The following is a 27,625-nucleotide window of genomic DNA, read 5'->3' on the forward strand; positions in this document are numbered from 1 at the left end:
ATTTTAAAAATTAAACAGTATGTTCCCTGCATTTAATTTGTCACCCAACACTTAATCAAAGCTTTTTTTTCTTTCTAGTTTTAATATTTTCAAGTTTCTGTGCTGCACTTTGCTCTTGGTAAATCGTTTTTGTCATTCCACAGAAAAAAAAATTATACAACTAAAGGAGTTGTAAAGAGATATGCAGTATTCACTTTCTTGTTTGACTTGGGTTTAGGCTTAAAATAAACAATCAATTACATTACTGTACACAGAATTGTTTAAAAAAATCAGTTAATTTAACTGTCTTTTAACAACGCCTTGCCAACTCCATCACTGCTTGACATAAACAATGAGATAATGCTACAGTTGCTTGATTAGGATAAATAGGTTTTTGATTAAGGGTGGTTTGTGTTTTAGTGCTGTTATGGTGTTCTGTTTCCGTAGTGTAAATTCTAGAGGAATTTGAATGAAAAATCCACACAGATACACCACATACTGCCAACATGTGCAAGTATACACCATAAAACATGGCATAATTTAGTTATCTATCTATAATCAAAATAATTAATATTAACTGTTACGAGATTGATCCATCTGTACCCACAAGTTTACTGTGTGGATGTTGATAGCAAATCTGGTTGTTTAAATATTTGCAAAATTAACGATAGATAGATAGATAGATAGATAGATAGATAGATAGATAGATAGATAGATAGATAGATAGATAGATAGATAGATAGATAGATAGATAGATAGATATTATGAAACCAGTTCGTCGGAAAAAAACAAATCACATTCTCAGTTGCACTTCGTTGTCGAAAATGGAAATAAGTATGTAAAGTAGTGTCATCGTTTGCTTGGCTTGTGCGACCGGTACCACTGCGTACACCGAGGGGTGATCGAAGAATTTACAAAAACACTGTTGACAAATAATGGACGATAAAACGTCGGTTTATAAGATGGTTGCAATATAAGTGCCTTTTTGAGAAGTTAACAACCGTTACTACGTTTTAAATAAGTAAGATGTATGGTAAAAACGCATGTTTGGACACCCCTCTGTGTGCAGAAAATGGTACGCGCCCTTTTTTCCTGCCTCACTCTTGCCACATCGTTTGCTGCTCTGCTGTCTTTACATGGAGACCCGGTTATATACACAAAATACTGCCAACCTTTAGTATAACCATTCGGGGACTGGTTATTTCCGTCTACATTTTGGGTAGTGGTGCTTATAAAAAATGACATGTTTTTAAACCGGAGTCGGGCGATGGGATTTAAATGATGTCCTGTCATGTCGGCGTCTTCACAGAAGAGCGAATGAAACATAATCTGGAACGCCAGAGTGAAGGACCAAACACGCATCTTTACTTCCGCTGACGAGGACGAGCATCTCGACATCGAAATCAAGATCGAGATTTATTTCCAGCGATATATCTATCTAAAGAACGATCTGAATGACATTTATAAGGATATAAAATAGTATAACTTTAAGGCGTCATCTCATCTATGATAGATGTGACTTAATTAAAATTGTGATAATTTACTATTATATTTTTAAATATACATACTTTGCCTTATTTTTTTCAATGTCTTATGTTCCATTGCTGGGCACTGGAGAAGAAGAGCAATTTAGGAACTTTATATGCCACGAAATTTTCACTTTCACTTTTGCAACAAACTACTGTAGTTGGTTGTTTAATTGAAGACTTATAATGTTGGACTCAAAGATGAAGGACGTGTGTCGCATCTGTGCAAGGGAGCTGTGTGGTAACCAGCGGAGATGGATCTTCCACCCAACTGCCAAGCTGAGTTTGCAGGTGTTGCTGTCCTATGCACTGGGCAGGGAAATGACCCGGGACGGCAGGGGAGAATTCGCCTGCAGCAAGTGTGCCTTCATGCTAGACCGAATGTACCGCTTCGACACTGTGATCGCCAGGGTGGAGGCGTTGTCCATTGAACGGATGCAGAAGCTCTTGTTAGAGAAAGACAGGCTCAGACAATGCATCGGTGGACTGTACCGCAAAAACAACACTGATGATTCTGGCGTGGATAGCGGAGCTGCGGACTCTTCTGTAGTTGACTTCTCCAGGTTGGCAGATGCTGAATACAGCGCTCTGCTGCAGGAAGATCTGACATACTCTGTTTACGAGTCCTGGGCTGAGCAAGGCGCTCAAGAGCAGGTTCAAGACAACCAATGCCCTGTTCACCATCAGTGCCATGCAGCAGGGGATGCCACATCAGGTTCCCGTCCCAGGAAGTGCAAAGGATGTGCTGCACTGCGAGTGGCAGATTCAGATTACGAGGCTGTCTGCAAGGTTCCTAGGAAAGTGGGTCGGAGCACTTCGTGTGGACCCTCCACTAGGTACTCCGGTAGTGTTCAGGACAGCGCTGAGGAAGCCACCCAGTCTGCTCTTCTACAAGAACCTGAACCTGTTGAGAACAACCAAACTCGCTGTCCCAGTGATCCAGAGCCTGTCGGAGTGAGTCCTGCCTCCTCTGTGGAGTCTTTGGACACTGCTGTAGATGTCACCCAAGAGTCTTATCCAAAAGTACAACCTAACACAATGCAGGGAGAGTCTGAAGAGGAACGATCAACTATCAAAAGGCCTGGGTCTGTGTGTGGACTTGATTTGGCACTCAGCTTGCTTAAAAGCTTTGAATATCACCCTCTTCAGAGTCAAAGAGGTAGCCGAATTCCTGTGCTCCTCAAAGCTAACGCTACACCCATGGAGAGTCCTTACCCTCTGCTACAGGTGCCTCCCATTGGGATAGAGTGTCCTGTTTCTCCTCAACTTCCAGACGCTCCTTTAAGCATCCAGCAGGAGCTTCAGCTAGACTTGGCAGAAATGGAAGACCTGTGGTTGGATGATTATGTGCAGTGCAAGCCATTGGGCCTTCAGAAGGTACATAGGAAGGAAAAGGATCTTTTGTGGACTGTCTGTATGTAGTATATTAAGAAACAGGAAAGATGACTTTATAGGCCACAAACTAGATGAGTAGATGAAGAACTCCCTCAGGCCTTTTTTCCTCCCAGAGCTCTCCAGCTCTCTGATTGCTTTTGATTACTAGGTTACCCATCATCTTCGTAGCAACTCTTTCCTAGCGACTGTTGTTGTGAGCAACAGTGCTCCCTGCTACAGGCTAATTTTAAAAGGATCATTGTATTCTCGCTCTTCTAATGAATATGTGTTGGCTCTATATTTACACACTACCAGTCAAAACTATCAAAAGTTTGGGGTCAGTGGTGTTCTTTCAACTTTCTATTTGTCAAAGAATCCTGGAAAAAACAGTTTCCACAAAAATATTAAACAGCAACTGTCTTTAAGAATGATGATCATAAGAAATGTTTCTTGAGCACCAGATCAGCTTATTAGAAAGATTTATGAAGTATCATGTGACACTGAAAACTGGAGTAATGGCTGCTGAAGATTCAGCTTTACCATCGCAGAAATAAATTGTTTGAAAATGTATTAAAACAGAAAACAATTCTATTAAATATAAAAATATTTTACATTATTATACTGCCCTGGTAAGCTTAAGAGACTTCTTTCAAAAACATAAAATAAATCTTAGCAACTCCAGACGTTTGAATGGTAGTGTGTATATGTTAAAAACAGTATGAGTTATGATATATGTGACCCTGACCACAAAACCAGTCATAAGTAGCATGGTATATTTGTAATTTGTTATTAATTTTAATTTTTATGTCAAAAATCATTAGGATATCAAGTAAAGATTGTTCCATGAAGTTATTTAGTCAATTTCCGAACGTAAATATAGATAAACATAATTTTTGATTAGTATTATACATTGGTAAAAACTTAATTTGAAAAACTTTAAAGGCAATTTTATTTTTTATTTTTTTTTCACCCTCAGATTCTAGATTTTCAAATAGTTGTATCTCAGCCAAATATAGTTTTATCCTAACAAATCATACATCAATGGAAAGCTTATTTATTCTTTTCAATTTAAATCCCCTTATGACTGATTTGTGGTCCAGGGTCACATATGACCTTCTTGGCAATATAATGTTTTTAATTTAATCCATTAATAGGTAAACCCCGATTATGTAAGTCAATGCAATGACAGATAAAGCAAACTGGCAGTATGAGTAATCTGATCTTTAGTGTTCACAGTCAACTGTATTGTACTATGCACAGCCACTTGTAATCACTGTATGTTACCGTAGACAGGGCTCAGAAACATTATCCTTTAATTAATTGCACTTCTACTATTGTGCTATAAAAATAATTGTACAAAGTAAAGTCTCTGTTTATTATAGAGACTCATTTCTATTTATTATTATAAGACCTTATGTCAGTAAATAGAGAGAGAAATTATATTAAGTGAAACTGAAAAACAAGGAAGCGAATGACATGCCGCCATGGAAAAATAGGACTTCCTGAGGAAGTTGTAGAGGGAGGCTATGGTCGTATCTGTTTGTTCAGCACTGCATGCGTCCTCTCACTCATATCAGTACAGTTGTTTTAGTAATCGAGTAACAGAATTTGCGATGCATTTAACATAAATATTGAGTAGGAAATGATGAAGGCTTGATTAATGTAAATGTAAATTTTTCCTGGACAGTTGATCTAGGTTGAATTAGTGGAAAAAACAACTTTAAAGGATTATTTCACGCAAAAATGACAAAAAAAACTGATTTAAAAAAACTGTAAGATCCTCGTTCATCTTCAGTCCAGAAATTAATATATTTTTGATGAAATCCAAGAGCTCTCTGACCCTGAAAGCTTTCGGATTTCATCAAAAATATCTTAATTTGTGTTCCGAAGATGAATGAAGGTCTTAACGGGTTTTGATCAACATGAGGGTGAGTAATTAATGACAGAATTTTCATTTTTGGGTGAACTATTTCTTTAATTTAAAATCAAATCAATTTCTCTGCTCTGAACTGAACTGTAATCTTAGAATTTAAAATTTTTGTTTCTATGATCTGTCTGTGTTTCAGAAGTTGATTGAGGAGCAGCAGTGTCAGCTGGTGGACTACGAGAACGCAGCGGGTCAGTGTGTGAGCGAGCTGCAGAAGGCCCAACAGCAGGTCCAGTCTCTACAGACCAAGATCCATGAAAGCGAGACCAGTAATAAGGTATTGACATCAAATGTGATGTTTCATCAAGCATCTGTTATTTTTCATTTGACTGTCAAGTGTACTGTTGTTGCTATGGTGTTGTTGTGTCTCAGCAGGAATGGGAATCATTAAATCGTTATTGTGCTGAGCTCTTTTGTTTGTGTGTGTGTGTGAATAGAAGTTACAACAGAGGCTCAGGGACATGGAAAGTGAACTACGCTCTCTTAGAGAAGCAGCATGTGGTCAGGAGAGAACAATACAGACCTTGAATGACTCACACAACACTAAAGACTTTGAGGTACGTGAGCCCCGAAAGCATTGACTGGAATAATAGGCTTTACGCACATGCTTGAGACACACTTTTTGCATTTGGGCTGTTAGTTAAAAGGATAGTTTAACCAAAAATGAAAATTCTGTTGTTAGTTACTCAGCCTCACGTCATTCCAAACCCATAAGACCTTTTTTCATCTTCTGAACACAAATTAAGATAAATTTTTATGAAATCTGAGAGCTTTTTGACCCTGCATAGACACCAACACAACTGACACATTCAAGGCCCAGAAAGTTAAAATATCATTGGTTCAACCGTAAGCCTAAGATAGCTTCTTAACATGGTCACATGGACTATTTTAACAATGTCCTTAGTACCTTTCTGGGCCTTGAATGTGGTAGTAGCGTGGCTGTCTATGGAAGATTAGAAAGCTCTCGGATTTCATCAAAAATATCTTAATTTGTGTCCGAAGATGAACGAAGGTCTTACGGGTTTGGAACAACATGAGGGTGAATAATTACGACAGAATTTTCATTTTACTCTTTAAAGTATGGGAAAAGTTAGGTTTGAAATAGTATAGCCGCATAAATGTATCATTTTACAATCAATTCTATGAACTTGCTGCATCAATATTTATAGCATTATATAGTCACTTCAACTCATAAATACATTTTAAGTGTTATGCAGTGAAGTAAGAATTCTTATTTCTGCTCCAAACATTGCCAAGAGGATTACAATGACAAAACTTTTACATAACATAAATACCTTTGCTTAATTTCTACATAAACATCTCAAATGCTCCATGATAGATCATTTGATTAGTGTCATTAAATCTATTTGCAATCCTTAATTGATGAGTTATTTTTTGAGCCTGAGATCCAAACTATATTAATGAAAATTATGCATTTTTATGGTAGATTACTGATCTCCACCGGCTTATTGAAGAACAGAAGGAGCTTCTTCGCTCTCTAAAACAACAGAACAATCATTACCAGCTTCAGCAGCAGCAGGTGGGAATCCTCCTGAGGTTTAAAGCTCATACTCCTCCAAGTTTTCTATTTACTCTCAGATCCATTTGAATCAGTTCTGTTAAATGTAATGTTTTATTATAGCCACTAGAGAATGACAATATCTGGTTCTTTTTCCAAGATGTCTGGAGTGGCTCCGAGTCGTCTGCAGGCTGATATGTTGGATCTCCAGGGCTCTCTGTTCTCAGCCCAGCTAGAGCTGCAGGGCCTTCAAAGAGCACAGCAGCAAGGCCAGAGGCGAGAAGAAGACCTGGCTCGTGCAAACCAGCGCCTCCAGACTGACCTGCAGAGAGCTCTGCAACACCATCAGGAGGCAGAAAGACACAACCAGGATCTACAGGCTGCTCTAGAGAAGGCTCGCTTTGAGGTAAAACAAATGGAAGAGAAATCGAGAGATGAATGGAAACAGCGCGAGACAGAGGTGGAGGAACGAGAGAGGACCATCCGAGAACTGAAGACCTCACTAGAGCACAAAGAACGTCTGATAGAAGTAAGACATGTAAAGAATATTTAGATTTGTAGTACTAGTTTTAGTACTGATATCCATAAGGATGTTAATCTATGATGCTATATCAATTTCTGTTTGAACAGGACTACAGTGAGCTGGTCAATGGTCAGAAAGAGCCTGCTGGGAATAGAGATAACCTCATCCACAAACTCAAACAACGCATTCAGGAAAGAGATAGAGCACTGGAGGTACATAAACACACATATACAAGCTATTTTACCTATTTAACTGTATTACTATTAGTATTATTTTTAATTGATTTAAATTTCATGAAAATAGCTTTATATACACTATAAGTTTAGGGTTGGTAAGATTTATAATGTTTTCTCTTATGCTCACCAAGGCTGCTTTTATTTGTTTTCAAATCCAGTAAATCCAGTATTATTAAAAATAACTATTTTCTATTTTAATATATTTTTAAAATGTAGTTTTAATACATTTTCAGCAGCCATTCAGCATTTAGCAGCCAGCTACAGTCTTCAGAGTTACATGATCCTTCAGAAATCATTTTAATATGCTGGTTTGATGCTAAAAAAAAATCTCATAAATAGTGTTGAAAACGTACTGCTTAATATTTTTGTGAAAGCCATGATGTAGTTTTTTCAGTATTTTTTGATGTAGATTTTCTTAGAATTGCTATTGTATATAAATTGTGCTATATCAATAAAGTTCGCCTTGCCTGTTTTAGAGAGCGATAGACGATAAGTTCACATGCATGGAACAGAAGGAAGACGAGGCGCGTAAACTGCAACTGCTGCTCAGAGAGAAAGACAGAGACCTGGAGAAACTTCAATGTGTGCTGTCCAACAACGAGGAAACCATCACGGTATTGATGTCTTACTCGCATACTGCCAAAATGATGAATACCAGCAAAACGATCCACTTAGAACTATTTTCATGTTCTTATCTGAACAGAGTCTGGATATGTTGCTGCGTGGTAAAGGTTTAGAGCTGGAGCAGGTGTGTGAGGCCTGGCGTAATACTCAGGCTGCTCAGCGTGAGAGAGAAGAGTCACACATACACAGCCTGAGAGAAAGAGACACTTTAATCAGCCAGCTGCAGACGTCATTGCATACACGCACCAAAGAAGCAGAGGTGAGCCCACGCTTCAGATATAACGCACAAATGTGTTCTTTTAAACTCTTTAACTTCATTCTGACATGTTTCTCTCTGCAGGAGATGACTGCAGTTCTTCTCAGTAAGGTGTCAGTCGGGCCCAGTGAGGTGGCTGAGGAGCTCAAGTCTCGGCTTCAGCTCCAGGAGCATTTGTTCCAGGAGCTGCTGTCGGACCGAAGCAGACAGACTCAAGAGCATCACTCACAGGTCCAAGACCTGCTCAACACCATCACTGCAAGAGAGCAGCACATCAAGGTAACACTCTACCACTGACAATCTAATGTACATCCTGAGGTGTAAATCACTTTTTAACATCACCCTCAATCTCCCAGGATTCTGCAGGGCGTGTTGGACAGGTGATGGCCGAACAGACAACTCGATTGCAGGAGCTGCGTAGGCAACTTGGGTCGGCTAACCCACAGTTGCCCGAAGCAGACACACAGATTCTTCAGGATGAGCTGCGAATGACTCTTCGCAGAGAAAGCGAGGCTCAGAACCAGCTTACCGCCCTGCATGCCACACTGGCATCCCACCAAGACCAACTCAAAACCCAGGCCTCAGATATAGATGCTTTGAGCAGGAATGTGAGCATCAAAGAGGAAATCATCAAGGTTTGTGTTTAGCCTTTGAGTTAAAAGTTTATGGTTTTGTACACTACCAGTCAAAAGTTTTTGAACAGTAAGATTTTCAATGTTTTCTAAAGAATTCTCTTCTGCTCACTAAGCCTGCATTACTTTTGATTACTTCTGAAGAAAAATAATCTTATTTCAAACAGAAAACAAGATAATTTTTCTTACCCCATTGGCAGATAATTTTGCTTGTTTCAAGCAAAAACGCACCTAATTTTGACTTGTTTTTTCTAAAAACAAGAAAATAATTTTTACTTGTCTAGAAAATCCTTCTTGATTTAAGAATTTTTAGATATTTTGGCTGGAAACAAGACAAAAAAATCTAAGTAAGAAAAGCATTTTTTGCAGTGTATTTCAAAATTACTGAATATATTTAAAAATGTAATTTATTCCTATGATCAAAGCACAAAAATTAGCGCATAAAAAGCGTATCATTACTCCAGTCTTCAGTGTCATGTGATCCTTCAGAGATCATTCTAATGTGCTGATCAAGAAACAGTTATTATTATTATTATTATTATTATTAATATTTAAAACAGTTGAGTAATTTTTTTTAGGATTCTTGGATGAATAGAAAGATCCAAAGATCAATATTTATCTGAAATAAAAAGCTTTTATAAGATACAATATACCATTAAAAAGCTTTGAGTCGGTTATCAAAAGAAATGATCAAAAGTGATGATAAAAACGTTTATAATGTTTCAAAAGATTTCTAGTTAAAGAAACCTGAAAAATTCTATTCAGCTGTTCTTCAACATAATAATAATAATTATTGATTTTGAGCAGCAAATCAGAATATTAGAATGATTTGTAAAGGATCATGTGACTGGAGTAATAATACTAAAAATTCAGCTTTGAAATCACAGGAATAAATTACATTTTAAAATGCATTCAAATAGAAAACAGTTTTTTTCAAATAGTAAAAATATTTCAGAATTTTACTGTTTTTGTTGTACTTCGGATCAAATAAATGCAGGCTTGGTGAGTAGAATAGAATTCTTTAAAAAACATTACAAATCGACTGCTAGTGTAGGTATGGGTATTTATCGAGTTGATTTATTCAGGACTTGCAGATGCAGTTGGTGGATCCATCAGATTTACCGCTGGTAGAGCGACTCACCCAAGAGCTACAGATTCTGAGAGAGAAAGTGGAACATCAAGACCCCACATTCATTAATCACAAGGTAAGCATATCAACAAAAAAGGCTGAGCTTATGCTGCCTTCATGTGATATGGGAAAGATAATGCTTTCCACTTGTGAAGTGGAAATTACCAGTGTGTCGTGTTCAGGTGCTTTTGTTGTCGTAGTGAAGAGAAACATGGCGAACTCGCAATTTGTCCTCACATGCTACTTTGGTAAAACAGACCGAATAAAATAACATGAGAAAATTGCCTCCTTCAGAACAGTGTACCGCACAGCACCCTATTGGAGGTGAGCCACGACAAGCTAGCATCTTCTCTTAATGGTATTTTTAAAGACAACACTACGTTTAAATAGCGACGTTATTAAAATCCTTTATGCCCCAGCATTATGGGGGCTACAAACTAACCAACTAAACAGCAGAGAACTTTTAACATCATGCAATGCTTATCATTCAGTAGTTTCGTTGCTGTCCGCCATGTTGAAAGGTCAAAGTTTATCCCATCTCGGCAACTCGGGTATCATAAAAAATTTCGAGCTTTCCAGTGGAAATTACAACGTGAGTGGGTGTTCATGTGCAATTTAGATGTCGGATTTTGGTATTTACCATAATTACGATAGCACATGAAGGCAGCATAAAACACAACAAACTGAATCAGAATTAAAGTCCATGACTTGTTTGGTACTATACAATTTCAGCTGTTTATACATATACTGTATAATTATTATTTTTTACGCAGGCTATTTTGGATCCACTGGTGTCAATGGAAACTGGATATGCGGCTAAATCTCATGCTGATTTCGGAGGTGGGGACGGGCTGAAGTTTGGTCTGTAATGTGGCCTCCCGGGCTGCAAAGGACAAATGATGCTTTGTGCATTGCATTTTGATAATAATTGCTTGATAAGCATGATTAACAAATGTTTTAATTAGTAACAACTGAAGACTGAATTGTGCACTTTTACTTATTTAAAGAGGCTTGTAGATATTATTGTAATGGATTCTAACAACATAATGTTTACTTATATTTCATCTTATTTGTGTGCATGAAGTTTTCTAATGTTTTATTCTGTTTTCAACAGTGCAGTAATTTGTATTTCAGCTAATTTTGATTAATTTTATTATTATATTCCATATGCGTAACTGTTATTTATTAATTTAAAGCAAAAAAAACCTTAATATATCATTTTGAGGGCTACCAAAAGTGGGTCTTGTCACTGTGTTTACTGTAGAAACCTGTAAAAAATGCACTCTAGAAAGACTGTAGTACTTTAAAATCACAGTTTTATTGTATCTAAGTGCTGCTGTGTTGATTTAGAGTAATGATTTATTTAATAGGTTTAGAGTATAGGTTTAATATATGATAACATAAGTGTGTCTCTGCATGCAAAATAATAACTGATGTTTGTAGCATGTCTTATACAGATTGTTTGCACTTAGTATTGAGTTGAATACATCACGTCGCTGCCTAACTGATGCCTTTATGGACATTTAAATAATATATGTGTTGTGCTTTTTAGATGAATTTTCATTTTTTAGTATGTACCATGATCATTTTGACTCTCAGTAAACTATTTGATGAAATATACTCAAAAAACTGGGGTGATATCGTAAAAACATGTTTATTCTATTTATATATTGGGTATATTGGACCTTTCAGCTGAATTTTTCTGTATCTTTCTCTTCTCTTTCCATTCACTCCCATTTCCCAAAGTCACAAGCACAATCAATGTCCAATTTTAAATGCTTCACAAAGCAAACACATTTTCTGGGTGATCCATATGCAGTTAAAATATTTGAAAAAAGTCCTAGAGATGCTGATTTGGATGCCACACAACATACATAATAGAGCTCATTGCTCAGTGTTGTCCTGTGACACCAGGGTTGCCAGGTTTTCACAGCAAAACTCACCCAGTTGCTGCCTAAAACTAGACCAATGTAAAATGCATGTTTTTTGATGGGGTTCCCCTGGTAAAATGTGCATTCCAGGGCATAATTATGGACATGAAAAACAACTCGCGGCAACATTGTAAAAGTATCCCTAATTTCCCGCAGACTTGGCAACACTGTGTGACACACAATTCAGAATAATAAAACTTTATCAAAAGCCAGTAGCTGATTTATATTAAATGTAAGTCATGAAATTGTAACATCACTTTACTTTCTTTATTAATAAATAAACGCAATGCACACTAAGCATTAGTTCATAGTGTGTTAGCAGCTTGCCTTTTATAAAGTGTATATTTTAATATTAATTAATAGTAGAATCTTGTTGGCAATAAACAGCTAAACGAATCTAGTATCACTGTACTTATGTTACATATATATGACCCTGGACCACAAAACCAGTCATAAGGGTCATTTTTTTTTAAATTGCAATTTATGAATCGTATGAAAGATACATAAATAAGCTTTTAAATTGATGTATGGTTTGTTAGAAAAGGACAATTTTTGCCGAGATACAGCTATTTAAAAATCTGAAATCTGAGGGTGCAAAAAAATCTAAATACTGAGAAAATCGCCAAATGAAGTTCTTAGCAATGCATATTACTAATTAAAAATTAAGTTTAGATATATTTACGATAGGAAATTTACAAAATATCTTCGTGGAACATGATCTTTACTTAATATCCTAATGATTTTTGGCATAAAAGAAAAATCAATAATCTTGACCCATACAATGTATTTTTGGCTATTTTGTGGTCCAGGGTCACATATGTAAAGTTAGACGACTGGCAGAAAAATACCACTAAATTCACAATATAGCAATCAAAAGATGTTTTGAATCTTCTCTTAACTTGAACAAATCATATTACTTTGTACAGTAATAGAAAGAATCCAAAACAGGGCTGTGCTGCCACTCAGGAAATGAGTATTTTTATATATTTGCTCTAGCTCTTCCTGTCTTCCTGCTTGTTTTTGTTGCGTATACTGGCCTGAAGCATCCATTTGTCACTGAGAGTCAATATGATCTTGGATTAGCTTGCTTTTATGGTGGAATAGTTTGTGAATATGCTGCAGTTGAAAGGTTACTCAGAGCCCACTGTCAGTAAGATGAGCCTCATTAGAGTATTATGTTCACTAGTCTCTATAGTGACACGTGCAACAGTCAGTGCACACTGTCTGTGTGAGTGTGAGTGAATGTGTTTAGGTGTATTTCTGTACTAACAGTGCAACACTTTTTCCTTTAGGTTTTACATCAGATGATGGGGAGGAGGAGGATGAAGATAGTGAGTTTGCAGACAGTGCCGAAGACGAGGAGCGCTCCAAACTGACAGCTCAGTCTTTGGTCAGCGTGCAGGTATGACAAAATGCTGAAAGCATAATAGCGCTGCATGGCATGTATTTTGGTCATAGACATAAATGTATTTTATATATACAGGTTAATGCCTGATAGTATAATATATATATATATATATATATATATATATATATATATATATATATATACACACACACACACACAGTATATAGCACATCTGAAACATACTTTGCATTTATATTGAGCGTCTAGCTAACTACACTTTACTATACTATACAATACTATGTTGCAGTATACAAAAAAATTAAATTCTACAACCATGCTCACTTAAAATATACAATAGTATTAGCAAATCAAGTCTATTTTAGCACATTTTTATACAAAATGGTAATTCAAAGTGCTTTATGTTAAAAAGTGAGAGGGAGAAGAGAGAAGAAAGAAGATAATAATAAACAACAACATGCAAATAGGAAAAAAAAAGAAATACAAAAAGGAGTTTTTATTATTTTGAATTAGCTTTTATTTTTATATTTTCAGTTTTCATTTTAAGGCTGGAAACTGCAGGTGAATAGGGTAAAAAAATTAACTAATAGTTATCACCTTACTTATCCTGTTGATTGATTACATTGAGAATTGAGAATTGCAAACACAAGTTTTTTAAAATGAGGCATTATTTAATAAAATATATAAATAATGAATAAATTATAAAGGCATTGTTTAATAAAATATATACATAATAAATAAATTATAAGTTACAAGGCATTATTTAATAAAATATATAAATAATGAATAAATTATAAATACATTTCTAGTACAAATATATAAACTATAAACAATGGATGAAGTCAGTTTCAAAATTCTTGTTTAATTTTTTTTGACATATTAAAGTTTTTACAGAAGGAATTTGGGGTATCAATTTTTTTCACTCCATAATTCAGAACATACTTAGAACAGGCAGAAAATTATATATTATTTTTACAGTTTTTTGGGAAAAAAAATTATAAAATCAAGCAAATGATATATGAACAAATCCCTCTGTAAAAACCTTCAGGAATAAAAAAAACTCATTTTGAGAAAATAGCCTTTAAAAATATGTATTATTATTGAAATCTATTGACACAAACAGATAAAGTGCTATAAAATAAACACTTTAAAACCAAAAAGCCCGAAATCTCAAACTTGACAGGTGCATGAAAAAACAGTGTTTTTGCCTGCAGTGTCCTCCCTTAATTTTGCTTTAGTCTTCATTTTTATTTACAAAATGTTGTTACATTAATGATTGGTAATTTTGTTATATGCTTTTGTCATTTTTATTACTTTCTATTATTAAAAAAATGATATTCCTTTTCCTTTCACAGAGCTGTGATCAGCATAGAGGTCTTAGGGGCTGCCAGGATGCAGTAGCTGAGGGTCAGGGCTTGGCGGAGGTCAAGCAACTGGTGGAGCAGAAGAGGGCAGTAGAGAGAGAACTAATGGAGCTCAAGTCCCAGCTGGAAAAGGCCGGCTTCTCCTCTCTCTCTCAAATGAGGTACTGCTATCTATACAACAAACACAGTTACAAAAGCCATTTTACAAATAATCCATTGAAATAAAATGTAAAATCACAATTATTTTTTGTGTGTACTCTTAAAACAGGAAAGCTTTCTTTACTCTACGTTCTGAAAATGAAGAGCTTAAGATGATGGTGACAGGAAGAAAGCCCGAGAATGGTGTACAGAAGAACACATCAGATAAATCTGATGGACAGCTGGTGGAGGTGAGTTTGACTTTACATCTGATGGTAAATAGCATCCATGGGTGTTTGCTGCAAACTTTAATGCATGTTTCTGTTTCAGACTAATGAAAGGGAGACAATGTGTGATCAGACCGTGCGACTTCAGTCTGACCTTAAGCAGATCCAGCAGGAGAGCAGAGAGCTTCAGGAGAGACTCATGGTGTCAGAGGCCACGGTTCAAGCTCAGGCCGAACAACTTAAAGATTACAGAGATCTACTCAGTGAGTAAACACACAATCTCATTAATGAAACTACTGATAGAAATCTGTTAGCAAAGGGTTTTTGCACATGGTGCCACAAATGCAGAAGTTACTCAAACTTAGTCAGAATGCCACAGTGTGAACCCCCTCTTTCTCTTAAAAATGCAATGAATGTATGTAAAATAAATATAATACAATAGTGCATTCAGTTATGTTTAGTTTCAGGAGAGGTTTTCGAAACAAAGACAGTTTTCAAATAGTTTTTTGTTCAATGTTGATATATTGTATTAATACAACTGACATAATGTTTTACACTTTCTTGATGACTAATATGTTATTTTTGTAGACTAAAATTAGTAATGCTTGTGTAAAATAGAACTAAAATGAATCAATTTGATGAAATGCTATAAATAGACTATTGCTATTGCTATATATTTAATACAATAGTACTATATACTGTAACTACAAAATATTTACTAAATGAAATACTATAATTAAATTTACTTAAAAGATAAATGTCAAAAGATTGTGTGATTAAACAGTGAAAATGAAAATAAAACACTGCACAGATATTAACACTGTTTCAGTTCCTAAAACACCAATCTCTCTGGTCTTTTGTTTAGCGGAAACATCAGTAAAGCAGGTCAATAAGCAGGTCCAGGTGGACATTCAGGATCTGGGGTATGAGACATGTGGCCGCAGTGAGAATGAGGCTGAGAGAGAAGACACCAGCAGCCCAGGTAGCCTCACTTACTGTTACCACTAGAGGGCACTAATATCTTAATGGATTAGTTCACTTCCAGAATAAACATCTAAAACAAGATGTTTATGTCTTTCTTTCTTCAGTCGAAAAGAAAATAAGGTTTTTGAGGAAAACATTCCAGGATTTTTCTCCATATAGTGGACTTCAATGGTGGCCAACGGGTTGAAGGTCCAAATTGCAGTTTCAGTGCAGCTTCAAAGGGCTCTACACGATCATAGCCGAGGAATAAGGCTCTTATCAAGCAAAAGGATTGGTCATTTTCTAAATTGATAAAATGACAAAACGTTTTGTTTGATAAGACCATTATTCCTCAGCTGGGATCGTGTAGAGTCCTTTAAAGCTGCATTGAAACTGCAATTTGGACCTTCAACCTGTTGGCCATCATTGAAGTCCACTATATGGAGAAAAATCCTAGAATGTTTTCCTCAAAAACCTTAATTTCTTTTCGACTGTAGAAAGAAAGACCTGAACATCACGAATGACATGGGGGTGAGTAAATTTTTAGGACTTTTTAATTCTGGAAGTGAACTAATCCTTTAAAATCGTAGTGCTTATTTTACTTTCTGAACACTTTCTGTATCAAAACATCACAGTTTCGTTTCAGTAATTAATGTGTGTTTTCCTCTGCTGCAGAGTTTGATGATCTGGAGCTGTGTACGTCTCTCTCTTATCGTGATGGTGGCTCTCAATGGTGGGGTGGTCCCAGCACACTAAACTCTGGGAAGACTGAACCTGATGTGACGTACCTGCAGCAGCTGGTAGAGGACCTGCGTGGTCAGCTCTCCCAATCTCAGGCTCTGATCCATAGCTTGCAGGCCCAAACTCGTGATCACACTGCAGTCAGCACTCCTCGTAAGGTCAACTGGGGCTTGGATAACTCTGAGGCACAGAGTACAGCTGAGGAGGACGAGGGCTGGCAGTCGTCTGATGGCTTCGGGTCTCTTCCTCGCCAGCCCAAGCAAGGCCGAGAGCTGCAGGAGCTTGTCTCCCGTGTGACATCACTTGAGGAGCAGCTCAGGAAGGGCAAAGGTCATGCAGAAGATGGCAAAGCTGTGAACTGGCCAGGGTTAGTACATTCATGTGACATTGTGATTTTACAGGAAATAGTACTATGTGTATTTAAAAGAAAAATATATATATATATATATATAAATATATATATATATATATATATATATATATATATATATAAATATGTTTATTAGTATTAGTATATTGGTATACATTACTAGTCAAAAGTTTTTGAACAGTAAGATTTTTAATGTTTTTTAAAGAAGTCTCTTCTGCTCACCAAGCCTGCATTTATTTGTTTCAAAGTACAACAAAATTTACGTAAAATTCTGAAATATTTTTACTATTTAAAACAACTGTTTTCTATTTGAATATATTTTAAAATGTAATTTATTCTTGTGATTTCAAAGCTGAATTTTTAGCATAATTTCTCCAGTCACATGATCCTTCAGAAATTATTCTCATTTGCTGCTCAAAAACATTTATTTTTATTGTTAAAAACAGCTGAGTAGAATTTTTTCAGGTTTTTTTTGATGAATAGAAAGTTTAGAAGAACAGAATTTATCTGAAATAGAAATCTTTTGTTACATTATAAATGTTACATTATAAATCAATTTTGATCAATTTAAAGCGTCCTTGCTAAATAAAAGTTTTATTATTATTATACTGACTCCAAGTTTTTGAATGTTATACTGTATAATGTTACTAAAGCTTTTTATTTCAGATAAATGTTGATCTTTGGACCTTTCTATTTATCAAAGAATCCTAAAAAAATGTACTCAACTCTTGTAAATATTGATAATAATAATAATAATAATAATAATAATAATAATAATAAATGTTTCTTGAACAGCAAATCAGTGAAAAATATCATGTGACACTAAAGACTGGAGTAATGATGCTGAAATTTAGCTTTGATCACAGGGATAAATTACATTTTAATATATATTCAAATAGAAAACAGTTATTTTAAATAGTAAAAATATTTCAGAACTTTACTGTTTTTGCTTTGGATCAAATAAATTCTGGCTTAGTGAGCAGAAGAGACTTCTTTAAAAAAACAAAAAAATCTTACAAAAACTTTTGACTGGTAGTTTATAATGCGGTTAATCGTGATTAATTAACTTGATTTTTGAGTTTATCATGTAATCAGTTTAAAATTGAATCAATTGATAGAACTAAAAATATCAAATAATGTATTTTCAGATTAATACGGGTGCATTAATGCTAATTTCACCTATTTTTCCTGCAGTAAGTTTGACACGCTGATCCAAGCACAGGCCCGCGAGCTGTCTCATCTGCGTCAGAGGATGCGGGAGGGCCGTGGGGTGTGCCACATTCTGACTCAGCACCTGGGAGACACCACCAAGGCTTTTGAAGAGCTGCTGCGCTCCAATGACATCGATTACTACATGGGACAGAGCTTCAGAGACCAGCTCTCCCAGAGCATCTCACTCGCTCAGAGAGTCAGCACCAAAATCAGTGGCCGTGAGTTAAAAATGCATACTTACCAACATACATCTGACAATATCTCTGTAACAAAAACATTGCAATTAATCATCATATCACATCACAGGGGATCACTCTGAAGTCCCAGATGACAAATCAGGCCATGAGCTGCTTGCAATACGGTGAGTCAGCTGAACGTTTTATTGATCGCACCTAGTCATTATAGCGCTTCAGAACTGAATCTGTCTGTACACCAAATCCGCCAGAACATGTGATGAGTACAGCAGATGGGACATATTGACTTGTTGAGATTTGTTTAATATTGACAGACCGTACTGACACAAATTTCTGTTTAAACTCCCAATAAAGAGTCGTTGAGGAATGCCGAAGCTCAAGCATTTAATGAATTGCTTGCAGTGCATTTAAAGTACATTTTGCATGTTCATAAGGCAGAGTGGGCTTGTTACGTAATGATTAGTTTTGGTACTGTGTGTATTTGGTGAGCTTTCTGATGTCCTATTGACTTGGACACCAGCTGTGATGAGTTTCCCACCCAGTAAGCATCATGGAAACGTTTGGTCGGATGGATCAATGTGGATTATTTCAGTAATGAGACATTGTCACGTCAATGACTGGCATTCGAATCCTACATACTGTACATCCTCAGACTGGTTATGTTTTACAGGGTTCTTACAAGGTGCTTAAAGTACTTGAATTTGACTTTTTGAAATTTAAGGCCTGGAAAACCCTTCCTGAAGAGGTTCTTGAATAGTGCTTGAATTATTAAAAGACAATGTATCTATGAAGTAAGTGTTTAATTTTTTTCAATAAGCATTCATCTTTTCACGTAAAATTCACGCTATTCAAAATAGCATACTTGTTCGCTTGTTTCAGTTAATGTCAGTTAAAAGAGTAAAAGATGAACCAAATCAATTTGAGTCATTTACACTGTAACCGCTCCAATTATTTAAAACTTGTGACTTCAATCATTTATTTTAACCGATTCTCTAGCAAAAGCCAGATTAAATTAAAAGAATTTTTACATCGTTTGTAATCATTTTAAAAAGCACGTAGTGATGGGTGAAACAGAGCTTTTCGAAACTCGGGTTATATATTGTATATTGTAATAGTCAGATTTAACTCCATTGTGCTATTTTTTTAAATCAAATATGTCATTATTTTGTGTTTTCCTTTAGTTCTATGCTTCAGATTTGAGTGGTTGTTTTGAGATAATCTTTTCTGTTTCCGTTTCTCGCTTCTTTTGTAATCTCTTCCCCTACACCTCCATGTGTAACTCGCTCACTTCATTTCTACCCTTTCATGAGCACTGAAGTGGACTTATTTGACTTTGCCTGCAGGCTTGGTTGAGCGATGCTATATGCTAATGCTAATGTGAACTGTCAGAAGCTTGCTACATAATGTCACTGCTGGTTCTAGGGCGTCTCTGGAATATTTAGACCTCATGGGACATTTTAACGGAATCCATGCCCTCATTCCGTACCCCCTCAGAACACTACAGGAGATGACCCTTATTTTTCTTTCCCTTACGCCATGATGCATTGTGTTGAGCGGTAGTCAGCGGGTGAGCGTGCATGAGCTGGGAGGATCTGCGCTGTTTGCCTGTTAACAGGAGGATGCTGTATATTAAATGGAAAGGCATTTGTATATTGAAAGGTGTTAAGATGGATCTGAGAGGTATTTACATGATGAGAAAAACCTGGCTGTTGCAGTCTGCTGGAATCAAGCTCTTCTGTGTCTGGAGATACTTTGAATAATCCAAAGCTGGGATGGATTGGTTTGAAGGATGGGTTATTGTTATATGTTGAGGAGAATAGAGAGAGAACCAAGACAGTTCTAATTTAGAATAATATTTTTAGAAAGTAATTTATTTTTTGGAAGAATGAAGCTAATGAGATTCAGCTGTGATGACAGGTTTTGCACATGCAAATTGCTGAAGAAGCTGTTGGAGAACCAAAACATTCAGAGAAATCGAAACAGGAACTAGGGCTGTCACGATTCCCCGATTCAATTTGAGTACTCGAATTTAAAAATCGATTGCATTTTACACATGTTGCTGAGTAACCGGCAAGTACCGGAAGTGGTGCATTCCACAGAAGATAATTCATGTAACGCATTATTAGACTGTTTTCTGAGGCTGCATGATATATTAAACCTATTTAAAAATTATAATAAACAATATTCAATTAAATAAATATATGCAGTGCAGGTTTAATATATTCGCTTTAATAATTTACATGTGTGTATGTTACGTACGTGTGTGCTAGAGTGTTTTCATTCATGGTAAATGCTGCTCTAAACAAACAGTTATCATTTACATGTGTGGAGTGTATCAAATTCTGAACATTGTTGTGAGTTTGGGTTCATTATAACATTTAAACATTTATAAACCTATGCAAACTGACGCATCGTGAAAACACTCTAATTATTATCTTTCTCAATATGCTAACTGATCGCGAGTTTACACATTTTGATGTCCACAAATTTTTAGAAATTGCAGTGGCTGTAGCATTTCTCTCGAAAAGAAATGGCCAAATATTAAAGATTAAGTAGACATTTGAATTAAATATTGTTTAGTCAATATTAAACAAGGATTAGATTGTGCAGTAAAGTGTAAAAACAATCGTCAGGGCATTGGTGCGCTCTGCAGGCATTTGTTGTAATGCATAATGTACATTAGCTCTATTGTTTATAATATATTTTGTATGATTGCTTGCTTTCGCTACTTTATTTCAACTAATTATCATTGCCTCATTGTTATTATATATGTCTTTGAAGTCATTTCAAAGACTATTGTTTGATTAGTTCTATTTTTATTACCACACACACACAAAAATCAGATTACTCGATTAATCATTTGAATAATCGACCGATTACTCCATTACCAAAATAATCATTATTGACAGGAACCTTTAAGTTCTTTATCTTTTCAATCCCTATTGCACCAAATCATGAATATTTTCCAAGGGACCATTTAACTAATAAGACAACTCAATTCTTGCATCACGGTGGATCTGTCTATCTTCCTAATGGTTTTAATTCCAGTTTAAAGCCTTCTTTGCTGTTGTGTTAGTGCACATCACCTCCTCAACCCTTCGTAGTTCTGTCATAATGGAAGCTCACAGCCAGAAAAGGGTGATTTCCACTGTGTAATCTCCTTCTGGAAATGTCTCTGTTTGTCTCTAATATCGCAGCCTTTAATGAGGTGAAAGAGAGCGAAAGGGTGGGCAGATGGCCAACCAGATGCACGGCTGGACTTAACCGTATTTTGTTGGCAGTCAGTTCATTTAGCTGGGGCTTGTAATTGAGTGAAAACGGAGGGGATTTGCATGGGTTTGATGTCCTAAGAGTTTTATGTGTGTTTTTGTGTCCTCTTGTGAACATTTGCCCTGGGACAGAGCTGTCACATGGTTGGTAGCTGCGCTGTGACCACCCGGCTCTGGATTGGGTGTTGACTCCAGCGCTAATCAGGTTAAGTTATTAAAACCTCATGAGTGAAATAGGTCAGAGGCAGCTAAAGCTTGACAGAGAAAGAAAGAGAGAGCGATAAAGATGAGAAGACGCTGGAAGGAGAAGACCACATGCGAGGCCATGTAAAAGAAGAGCGTGACTGGATGCAAGAGGAGGGATGACAGAATATTGACTTTAACTTGTTCATGGAAGTGGATTTACTCTATGGTTTTGCTTTTGAATGGTTACGGATACGAAACCATACTGAAAAAAGAAGTTACTTTTACTATGAGCAACAATAAGGACAAGAGAAGTTGTGTTAGGTTTCCTGATTTTTAAGCATATAATAGTTTGGATATGCTTTATGCTTGTTTATTGGAACACAGATGTGTCTCTTTTGACTGAAGCGCCCTGTTTATGCACAGAGGAACACATCAGCCCATCGGCAAGGACCACACATACACGCACACTCCACCATGAGGGTTTGTTGTGTTTGAGAGCTCATGGGGAAGGACGTTACGTTTCAGGAAGACACTCTGATTACCCTTTTCCTAGTTTGGGAATACATAGAAAAGCACAGAGGAACTGGTCTCTAAGAAGACGGACTTACCAAACATTCAGCATTAGTGGGTTTTGTTTCTTCAAAATCGAGACTTAAGGAATTTCAGTTTGGCTTTGTGATTATTCGTTCCTCAAGGATGTATGGTAAGACCATAACAGTTGGCTGGATGTCACAACAGTAGGTGTTTTTACATTTGTGGATGTATTAAAAACTCTTTGTTGTGGTTGGGAATGAACAGATCTCTTTTGGGATTTGTAATCTCAGGATTTGCGTTGCTCTTCGTTCAACTGCCTGCTGGAGATTCCCAACTCCTCCCCCATCACTACTCGTAATCTAGGCAAACCCCTCAGCTTTCGTCACACGAATGATCGCAATCCAGTTACCACGGAGACCCAGTTGACAGGCGCTACGTCGGTTGCTGGTCCTGCGGCCCCTGACCTGCTTCTTTGTGTTTCCCAGCCGGCTGAGAGTTTGGAAAGCCAGCATGAAGTGGCTGTGACCGGGTCTCAAGGAGGGAGCATAAGGGCTCAGGCAGGTCGTGGGGCCATGGCTCCGCTGTGGAAGTCCATGCTGTCCAAAAGCAGCCCCCTGTACCGCAACTCCCTCTTTTCCTTCTCTCTGTGGGAATGGCAGGTGCAGAAGAGAGAGTTGGCCATTCTCAAGAAGCAAACAGAAAGGGATAAAAGAACGCTGCACAGACAGTTGGAGAAGTAAGAGCTTTAAGGTGTTTTACAGGTGTAGGTTCGTATAAAAATAGTAAAACTTGACTATTTGAAACAATATTTTTGAACTACCGTTTAAAAGTTTGGGTTGGTGAGACTTCTCAAAGGTTTTGAAAGGTCTTCTGCTCTCCAAGACATGTGTTTGATCAAAAATACAGTAAAAAAAACGCAACATTATTACAATTTAAACCAATTGTTTTCTATTTTAAAATACTTAAAATTGTAATTTATTCCTGTGATGGAAAGCTGAATTTTCAGTGTCACATGATTGTTCAGAAATCATTTTAATATGCTGATTTGATGCCTAAGAAATGTGTTGTTATTATTATCATCAGTGTTTAATGTTCAAACATATGTGCTGCCTAATATTTTTGTGTAAATTGGATACATTTTTTAGGATTATAATGTTTTCACAATTCTGACTTTTTTTTTCTTAGAATTGCAAGAAAAAAGACAGAATTGTGAGATATAAACTAGGAATTGTAAGATATAAACTTGGAATTGCGAGAAATAAACTTGTGAGATATAAACTTGGAATTTCCAAAAAAATCAAAAATTGCGAGATATAAACTCAGAATTGCTAGAAAAAAATCTGAATCGCGAGATAAAGTCAGAAAACTCTGAGAATTGCGAGAAATTGTTTGGAATTGCAAGAGAAATTTCAAAGTTGTGAGATATAAACTTGAAATTTCCAGAAAAAAATTCAGAATTGTGAGATATAAAGTCAGAATTTTTTATCAGAATTGCAAGTTTATATCTCTTAGCAGTTGTGAATTCTGAGGGGGAAAAAAGATGTTCTCAGGTTGCGAGTTTATATTTCATGATTCTGATGTAGTAATTCGCAATTGCAAATTTTTATCTCGCAATTCTAACAAAAAAAGGCCAGAAATGTGAGTTTATATCTTGCAATTCTGAGAAAAAAAGTCAGAATTGTGAGATGAAAAATCAGAACTAAAACTTTTTTTATTCAGTGGCAGGAATGGGCTTTCATGCTATTTGGTGCCTGTGAGGTTACATTTCAGTTAGGATGTTGTCTTGAAAGACAGGTGTCTATATAGATTAGTGTTAAATTTGGTGCATTTGACTGTGTACATATAACCAGAGCCGGATTAAATAAATGGACTACACTAGGCAGGCTGCATTTTTTGGGCCCCCCTCCATCGATGTTATTTATGAATTGAAATCTGAAACTTACCAAAGTTACTAATACAAGATAATTCACATTTTACATAGCCTAGTCTTTAGTTACAAATTGGTTGTTTGTATACCAAAATAAGTCATGTGTTGTATATTAAACAGTCTATCAGACTATTTTTTGATATTCATTATTTATACGTCATTACACGGCTCTATTAAATGCTATTAAATTATCCTCATCCATTGGGAGTGTCCTTGTTAAGGCAGTAGTATCAGTAAATAACCAATAGGTGTCAGTAAACTATGTAAACAGAGCAAATAACTTTATCTGGTTTAGCTGGCGCCTCTATATCAGTGATGCGCGGGTCAATGTATATACAACCCGAACCCGACCGACGTTTTCAACTAACCCGCCCGCAACTTGGACCGCAAAAAAAAAAAAAAAAAAAAGTAAATTGTACCTGACCCGCTTCCTGACCCGCATGTTTAATATTTGCGACTGAAACCAGCGATTAGGCTATATGCAGATATGCGGTGGAGATGCTTTCACTATCAAACATCATTTGGCATTTATTAGGTAATTTTGTCAAAAGAAATGTTCTTGATTAGAAGAAAAATAGGCTACATATTGTTCTTATTGTGATTTATTTTGTCTTTCCTTTATACAGATTAATTTCGTTTTCTAAATATTCTAAATTATGTCAGTGTTTCTGCGATGTTAAATATGATCAAGAATAATTTTATTTCGATTTACAGTGTAATAAAAGTTAAGAAAAATATTAGCCTGTAGCCCTAAATATATATAAACTACAAGCTAATTCCTTTTTTCTTAACTTTTAACTTTTTCTAAAAATTATCAAGAATATTTAAATCAACTTAATAGGCTAGGTTAACGAATTTTCTTATACAAACGAATGCACTTCAAAACGAAGTTTTCATATAGAAATTCAGGAATCACAAATATGACAAAATAATATTATTTTATATATATTAATAGTTTTATCAAATGAATAAGGAAAATTATAGTGCTTTGAATTTATTAAGTAATGTTTAATTTCGTTCGTTTCGCTCTCTGGAAATGTAAAGAAAACATACCGTTTTTACATGAATTTCGTTATTAATCCCTGGTTTAAAACAAGCTTATATGAGATAATTTATATATTATTGCTTGAATAAACGTTTAAAAATAGTGCTAGAAATTGTATAATTAAGGAAATTAAACAGACCTAGGCATTTAAAAAGACATAGTGAAATGTGTCTAATAATTCTATATATATATATATATATATATAGTAGCCTATAAAAATGGCATTGCTCAGTTCAACCTGTTGGGAAATCGGGCATTTTTCTACATTTAATAACGCTTAACATTCAAAAGGTAAATATTATTCAGCCAATAAGTATATGTATTTCATAGAAAATCGTGTCTAGTACTATATAAATTACAAAGGTTTAATTGGCATCTTTATTTCAAACGACCCGACCGACTGCGACCCGAATATCATTAACAAAAAATCATTAAAATATTTTTTTATTCGTAACCGCGGGTGACCGCAGGCACCCGCTCATTTTGGATCAACCCGCGCATCACTGATATATATACAGTCATGGGCTGGCATTAATGTGACGTAATGTAACAGTCTATGGTTAAGATAAACATCGTCACTATTTTTAGTTAATTAATAAATATTGAAATAAATTGTAGATAGGACATTTGTACATTTGTTTATTTTTTATTTTATTTTATTTATTTTTTATTTTTTTTGTCCCTCTGTCTGGGCCCCATCCCGCCAATCGGGCCCTAGGCACGTGCCTAGTTTGCCTTTGCGTTAATCCGGCTCTGCATATAACTCAAAGATATTACATTTGGTGAAGGAGCACATGTGAGAGAGGTGGCACACACTAGTAGGACGTTACTGTGTATGTGTGTTTTGGCTCAGACAGAACAAAAACAGGTCCTAATTAATCCAGCTTGGAATGAATTGTGGGTACAAAATTAGCCTAATACTCAACATGCAGGATACACCTGGCACGTGGCAAACAGAATCTGGTGACAATTTGCATGTACAACATGCTTAATTTGTATCCACATAAGCATAATGAACCCAGAACTCACTTTTATCAGACCCTGACATTTACATTTATTAGTTTAGCAGTTTTGACTTACAGAAGAGGAGAAGCGTGACACAAAAGTAATAATTGCAGAAGCTTTTTTTGTTTTGAAAAATTCTGAAAAGTAGATTTTGTTTATATTCTGGCAATTTAATTATCTTGTGTTTGCAGATTGTGCTCACTGTTTGTTTTTGTCATAACAGAGTAATTAGCCATGACTACAACAAGCAACAGGATATTTTGTTGATCACTTGTTTTCTATTTCTTCAAACGGGGTAACCCCGCCCACTGTGAAATCTGATTGGTTCAAAGTCATTGTTCATCCTACTGTCACTCATGGCAGAAGATTAGCTCCATTTTAATACTAACAATGCTAAATAGATTTTTTGTCTGTTTTCAGGCTAAGTAAAGAGCTACAACAGAAAGACAAGCTCATCGAGTCGCTACGCTTCAAACTTGACCAGCAACAACCACGATCGGATACACCTACTAGCAGTCATGCCCTCTCTGTGGCCACAGACCAATCAGACAGGACCTCTTTTGTGTCCGATGACCACGGCTCAACCAATGAGGATCTAGAGCTGTGCTCTGAACTAGATGCTGCCAGTGAATATGGCCAAGAGGAGGCAGCAAGAAGTGCCACAGGTTTTTGACTTTATTCACAAAGTATTTCTATATTTTATTATGTTCCCTTCCCTTTATCATGTTCAGGTTAGTTTCTCATCCACGTTTTTCATTGTGCGTTTTTTCAGACTCACAACATCATAGAGGCCCAGCCTCCTTACATCCATCCAATCCTCCATCTATCACTTCATCACACAGCCACCAGTCCTCCAACACCTGTCCCAGCATGCACTGCACACCACACAGGCCAATGGAAACCCAAGCGCAGACAGGTAGGAAGAGTAACCAAATCATATAAGGCCTTTATAGTATCTCTCATAACAATGTTATTTATCACTATAAGCACTGCCATTCAAAAACGTTTGAACAGTCATGTCTACTTTTTAAATTAATTATATTTAAATGTTTTGCTTTTTCTATAAACTAGTTGTAGCCTGCTTTTAGGCATAGAAAATCTCACTCTGTAAAGTATCTGTAGCTGTTTCTCTATGTGTCCTCCCATTAGGCTTCTCTACTGTACCTCTGTCCAGCTCCATTTCTTTCTCCACCTCTCTCCACTGTCCTCAAATGTCTTCTCCACCTGTGTTTGATCCTCAAACTCAACCCTTGAGAACCCGTCACCTTTATGGTGGGGGATTTTCACTGGCAGAGGTTCACCAAGAGCTTCAAATGCTCCAGAGACAGCTTGGAAACAGTGAGCCTGCATCTGAGTGTGTGTGGCACAAAATTATTTGTACTAATTCTGTCACAGAATCAGTATCGGCAAGATTCGAATCTTTAACTG

At 36.2% G+C, this 27,625-nt stretch overlaps 1 protein-coding gene across 2 annotated transcripts in view; it reads left to right on the top strand.

Moving 5' to 3' along the window:
* Positions 1-1,094: 1,094 nt before the first annotated feature.
* The window catches only part of pde4dip (phosphodiesterase 4D interacting protein), a 39,028-nt gene continuing 12,497 nt past the window's right edge, over positions 1,095-27,625 (top strand). Inside the window, exons 1-23 of one of the 2 annotated variants that reach the window (XM_073817181.1) lie at positions 1,095-2,882; positions 4,946-5,083; positions 5,244-5,363; positions 6,254-6,346; positions 6,486-6,854; positions 6,956-7,060; positions 7,561-7,698; positions 7,788-7,967; positions 8,049-8,243; positions 8,321-8,599; positions 9,682-9,801; positions 10,499-10,565; positions 12,949-13,058; positions 14,378-14,547; positions 14,655-14,775; positions 14,855-15,014; positions 15,617-15,733; positions 16,390-16,822; positions 18,020-18,255; positions 18,344-18,398; positions 26,618-26,862; positions 26,970-27,113; positions 27,347-27,535. In XM_073817181.1, coding sequence (XP_073673282.1) covers positions 1,692-2,882; positions 4,946-5,083; positions 5,244-5,363; positions 6,254-6,346; positions 6,486-6,854; positions 6,956-7,060; positions 7,561-7,698; positions 7,788-7,967; positions 8,049-8,243; positions 8,321-8,599; positions 9,682-9,801; positions 10,499-10,565; positions 12,949-13,058; positions 14,378-14,547; positions 14,655-14,775; positions 14,855-15,014; positions 15,617-15,733; positions 16,390-16,822; positions 18,020-18,255; positions 18,344-18,398; positions 26,618-26,862; positions 26,970-27,113; positions 27,347-27,535 — 4,975 coding nt within the window. In that variant the 5' untranslated portion in view covers positions 1,095-1,691. The remainder of the gene's footprint in view (positions 2,883-4,945; positions 5,084-5,243; positions 5,364-6,253; positions 6,347-6,485; positions 6,855-6,955; positions 7,061-7,560; positions 7,699-7,787; positions 7,968-8,048; positions 8,244-8,320; positions 8,600-9,681; positions 9,802-10,498; positions 10,566-12,948; positions 13,059-14,377; positions 14,548-14,654; positions 14,776-14,854; positions 15,015-15,616; positions 15,734-16,389; positions 16,823-18,019; positions 18,256-18,343; positions 18,399-26,617; positions 26,863-26,969; positions 27,114-27,346; positions 27,536-27,625) is intronic. The other variant, XM_073817182.1, reaches the window with a different exon arrangement.

Source organism: Garra rufa, chromosome 13 (genome assembly GCF_049309525.1).
Source record: "Garra rufa chromosome 13, GarRuf1.0, whole genome shotgun sequence".
Classification (NCBI taxonomy): domain Eukaryota; kingdom Metazoa; phylum Chordata; class Actinopteri; order Cypriniformes; family Cyprinidae; genus Garra; species Garra rufa.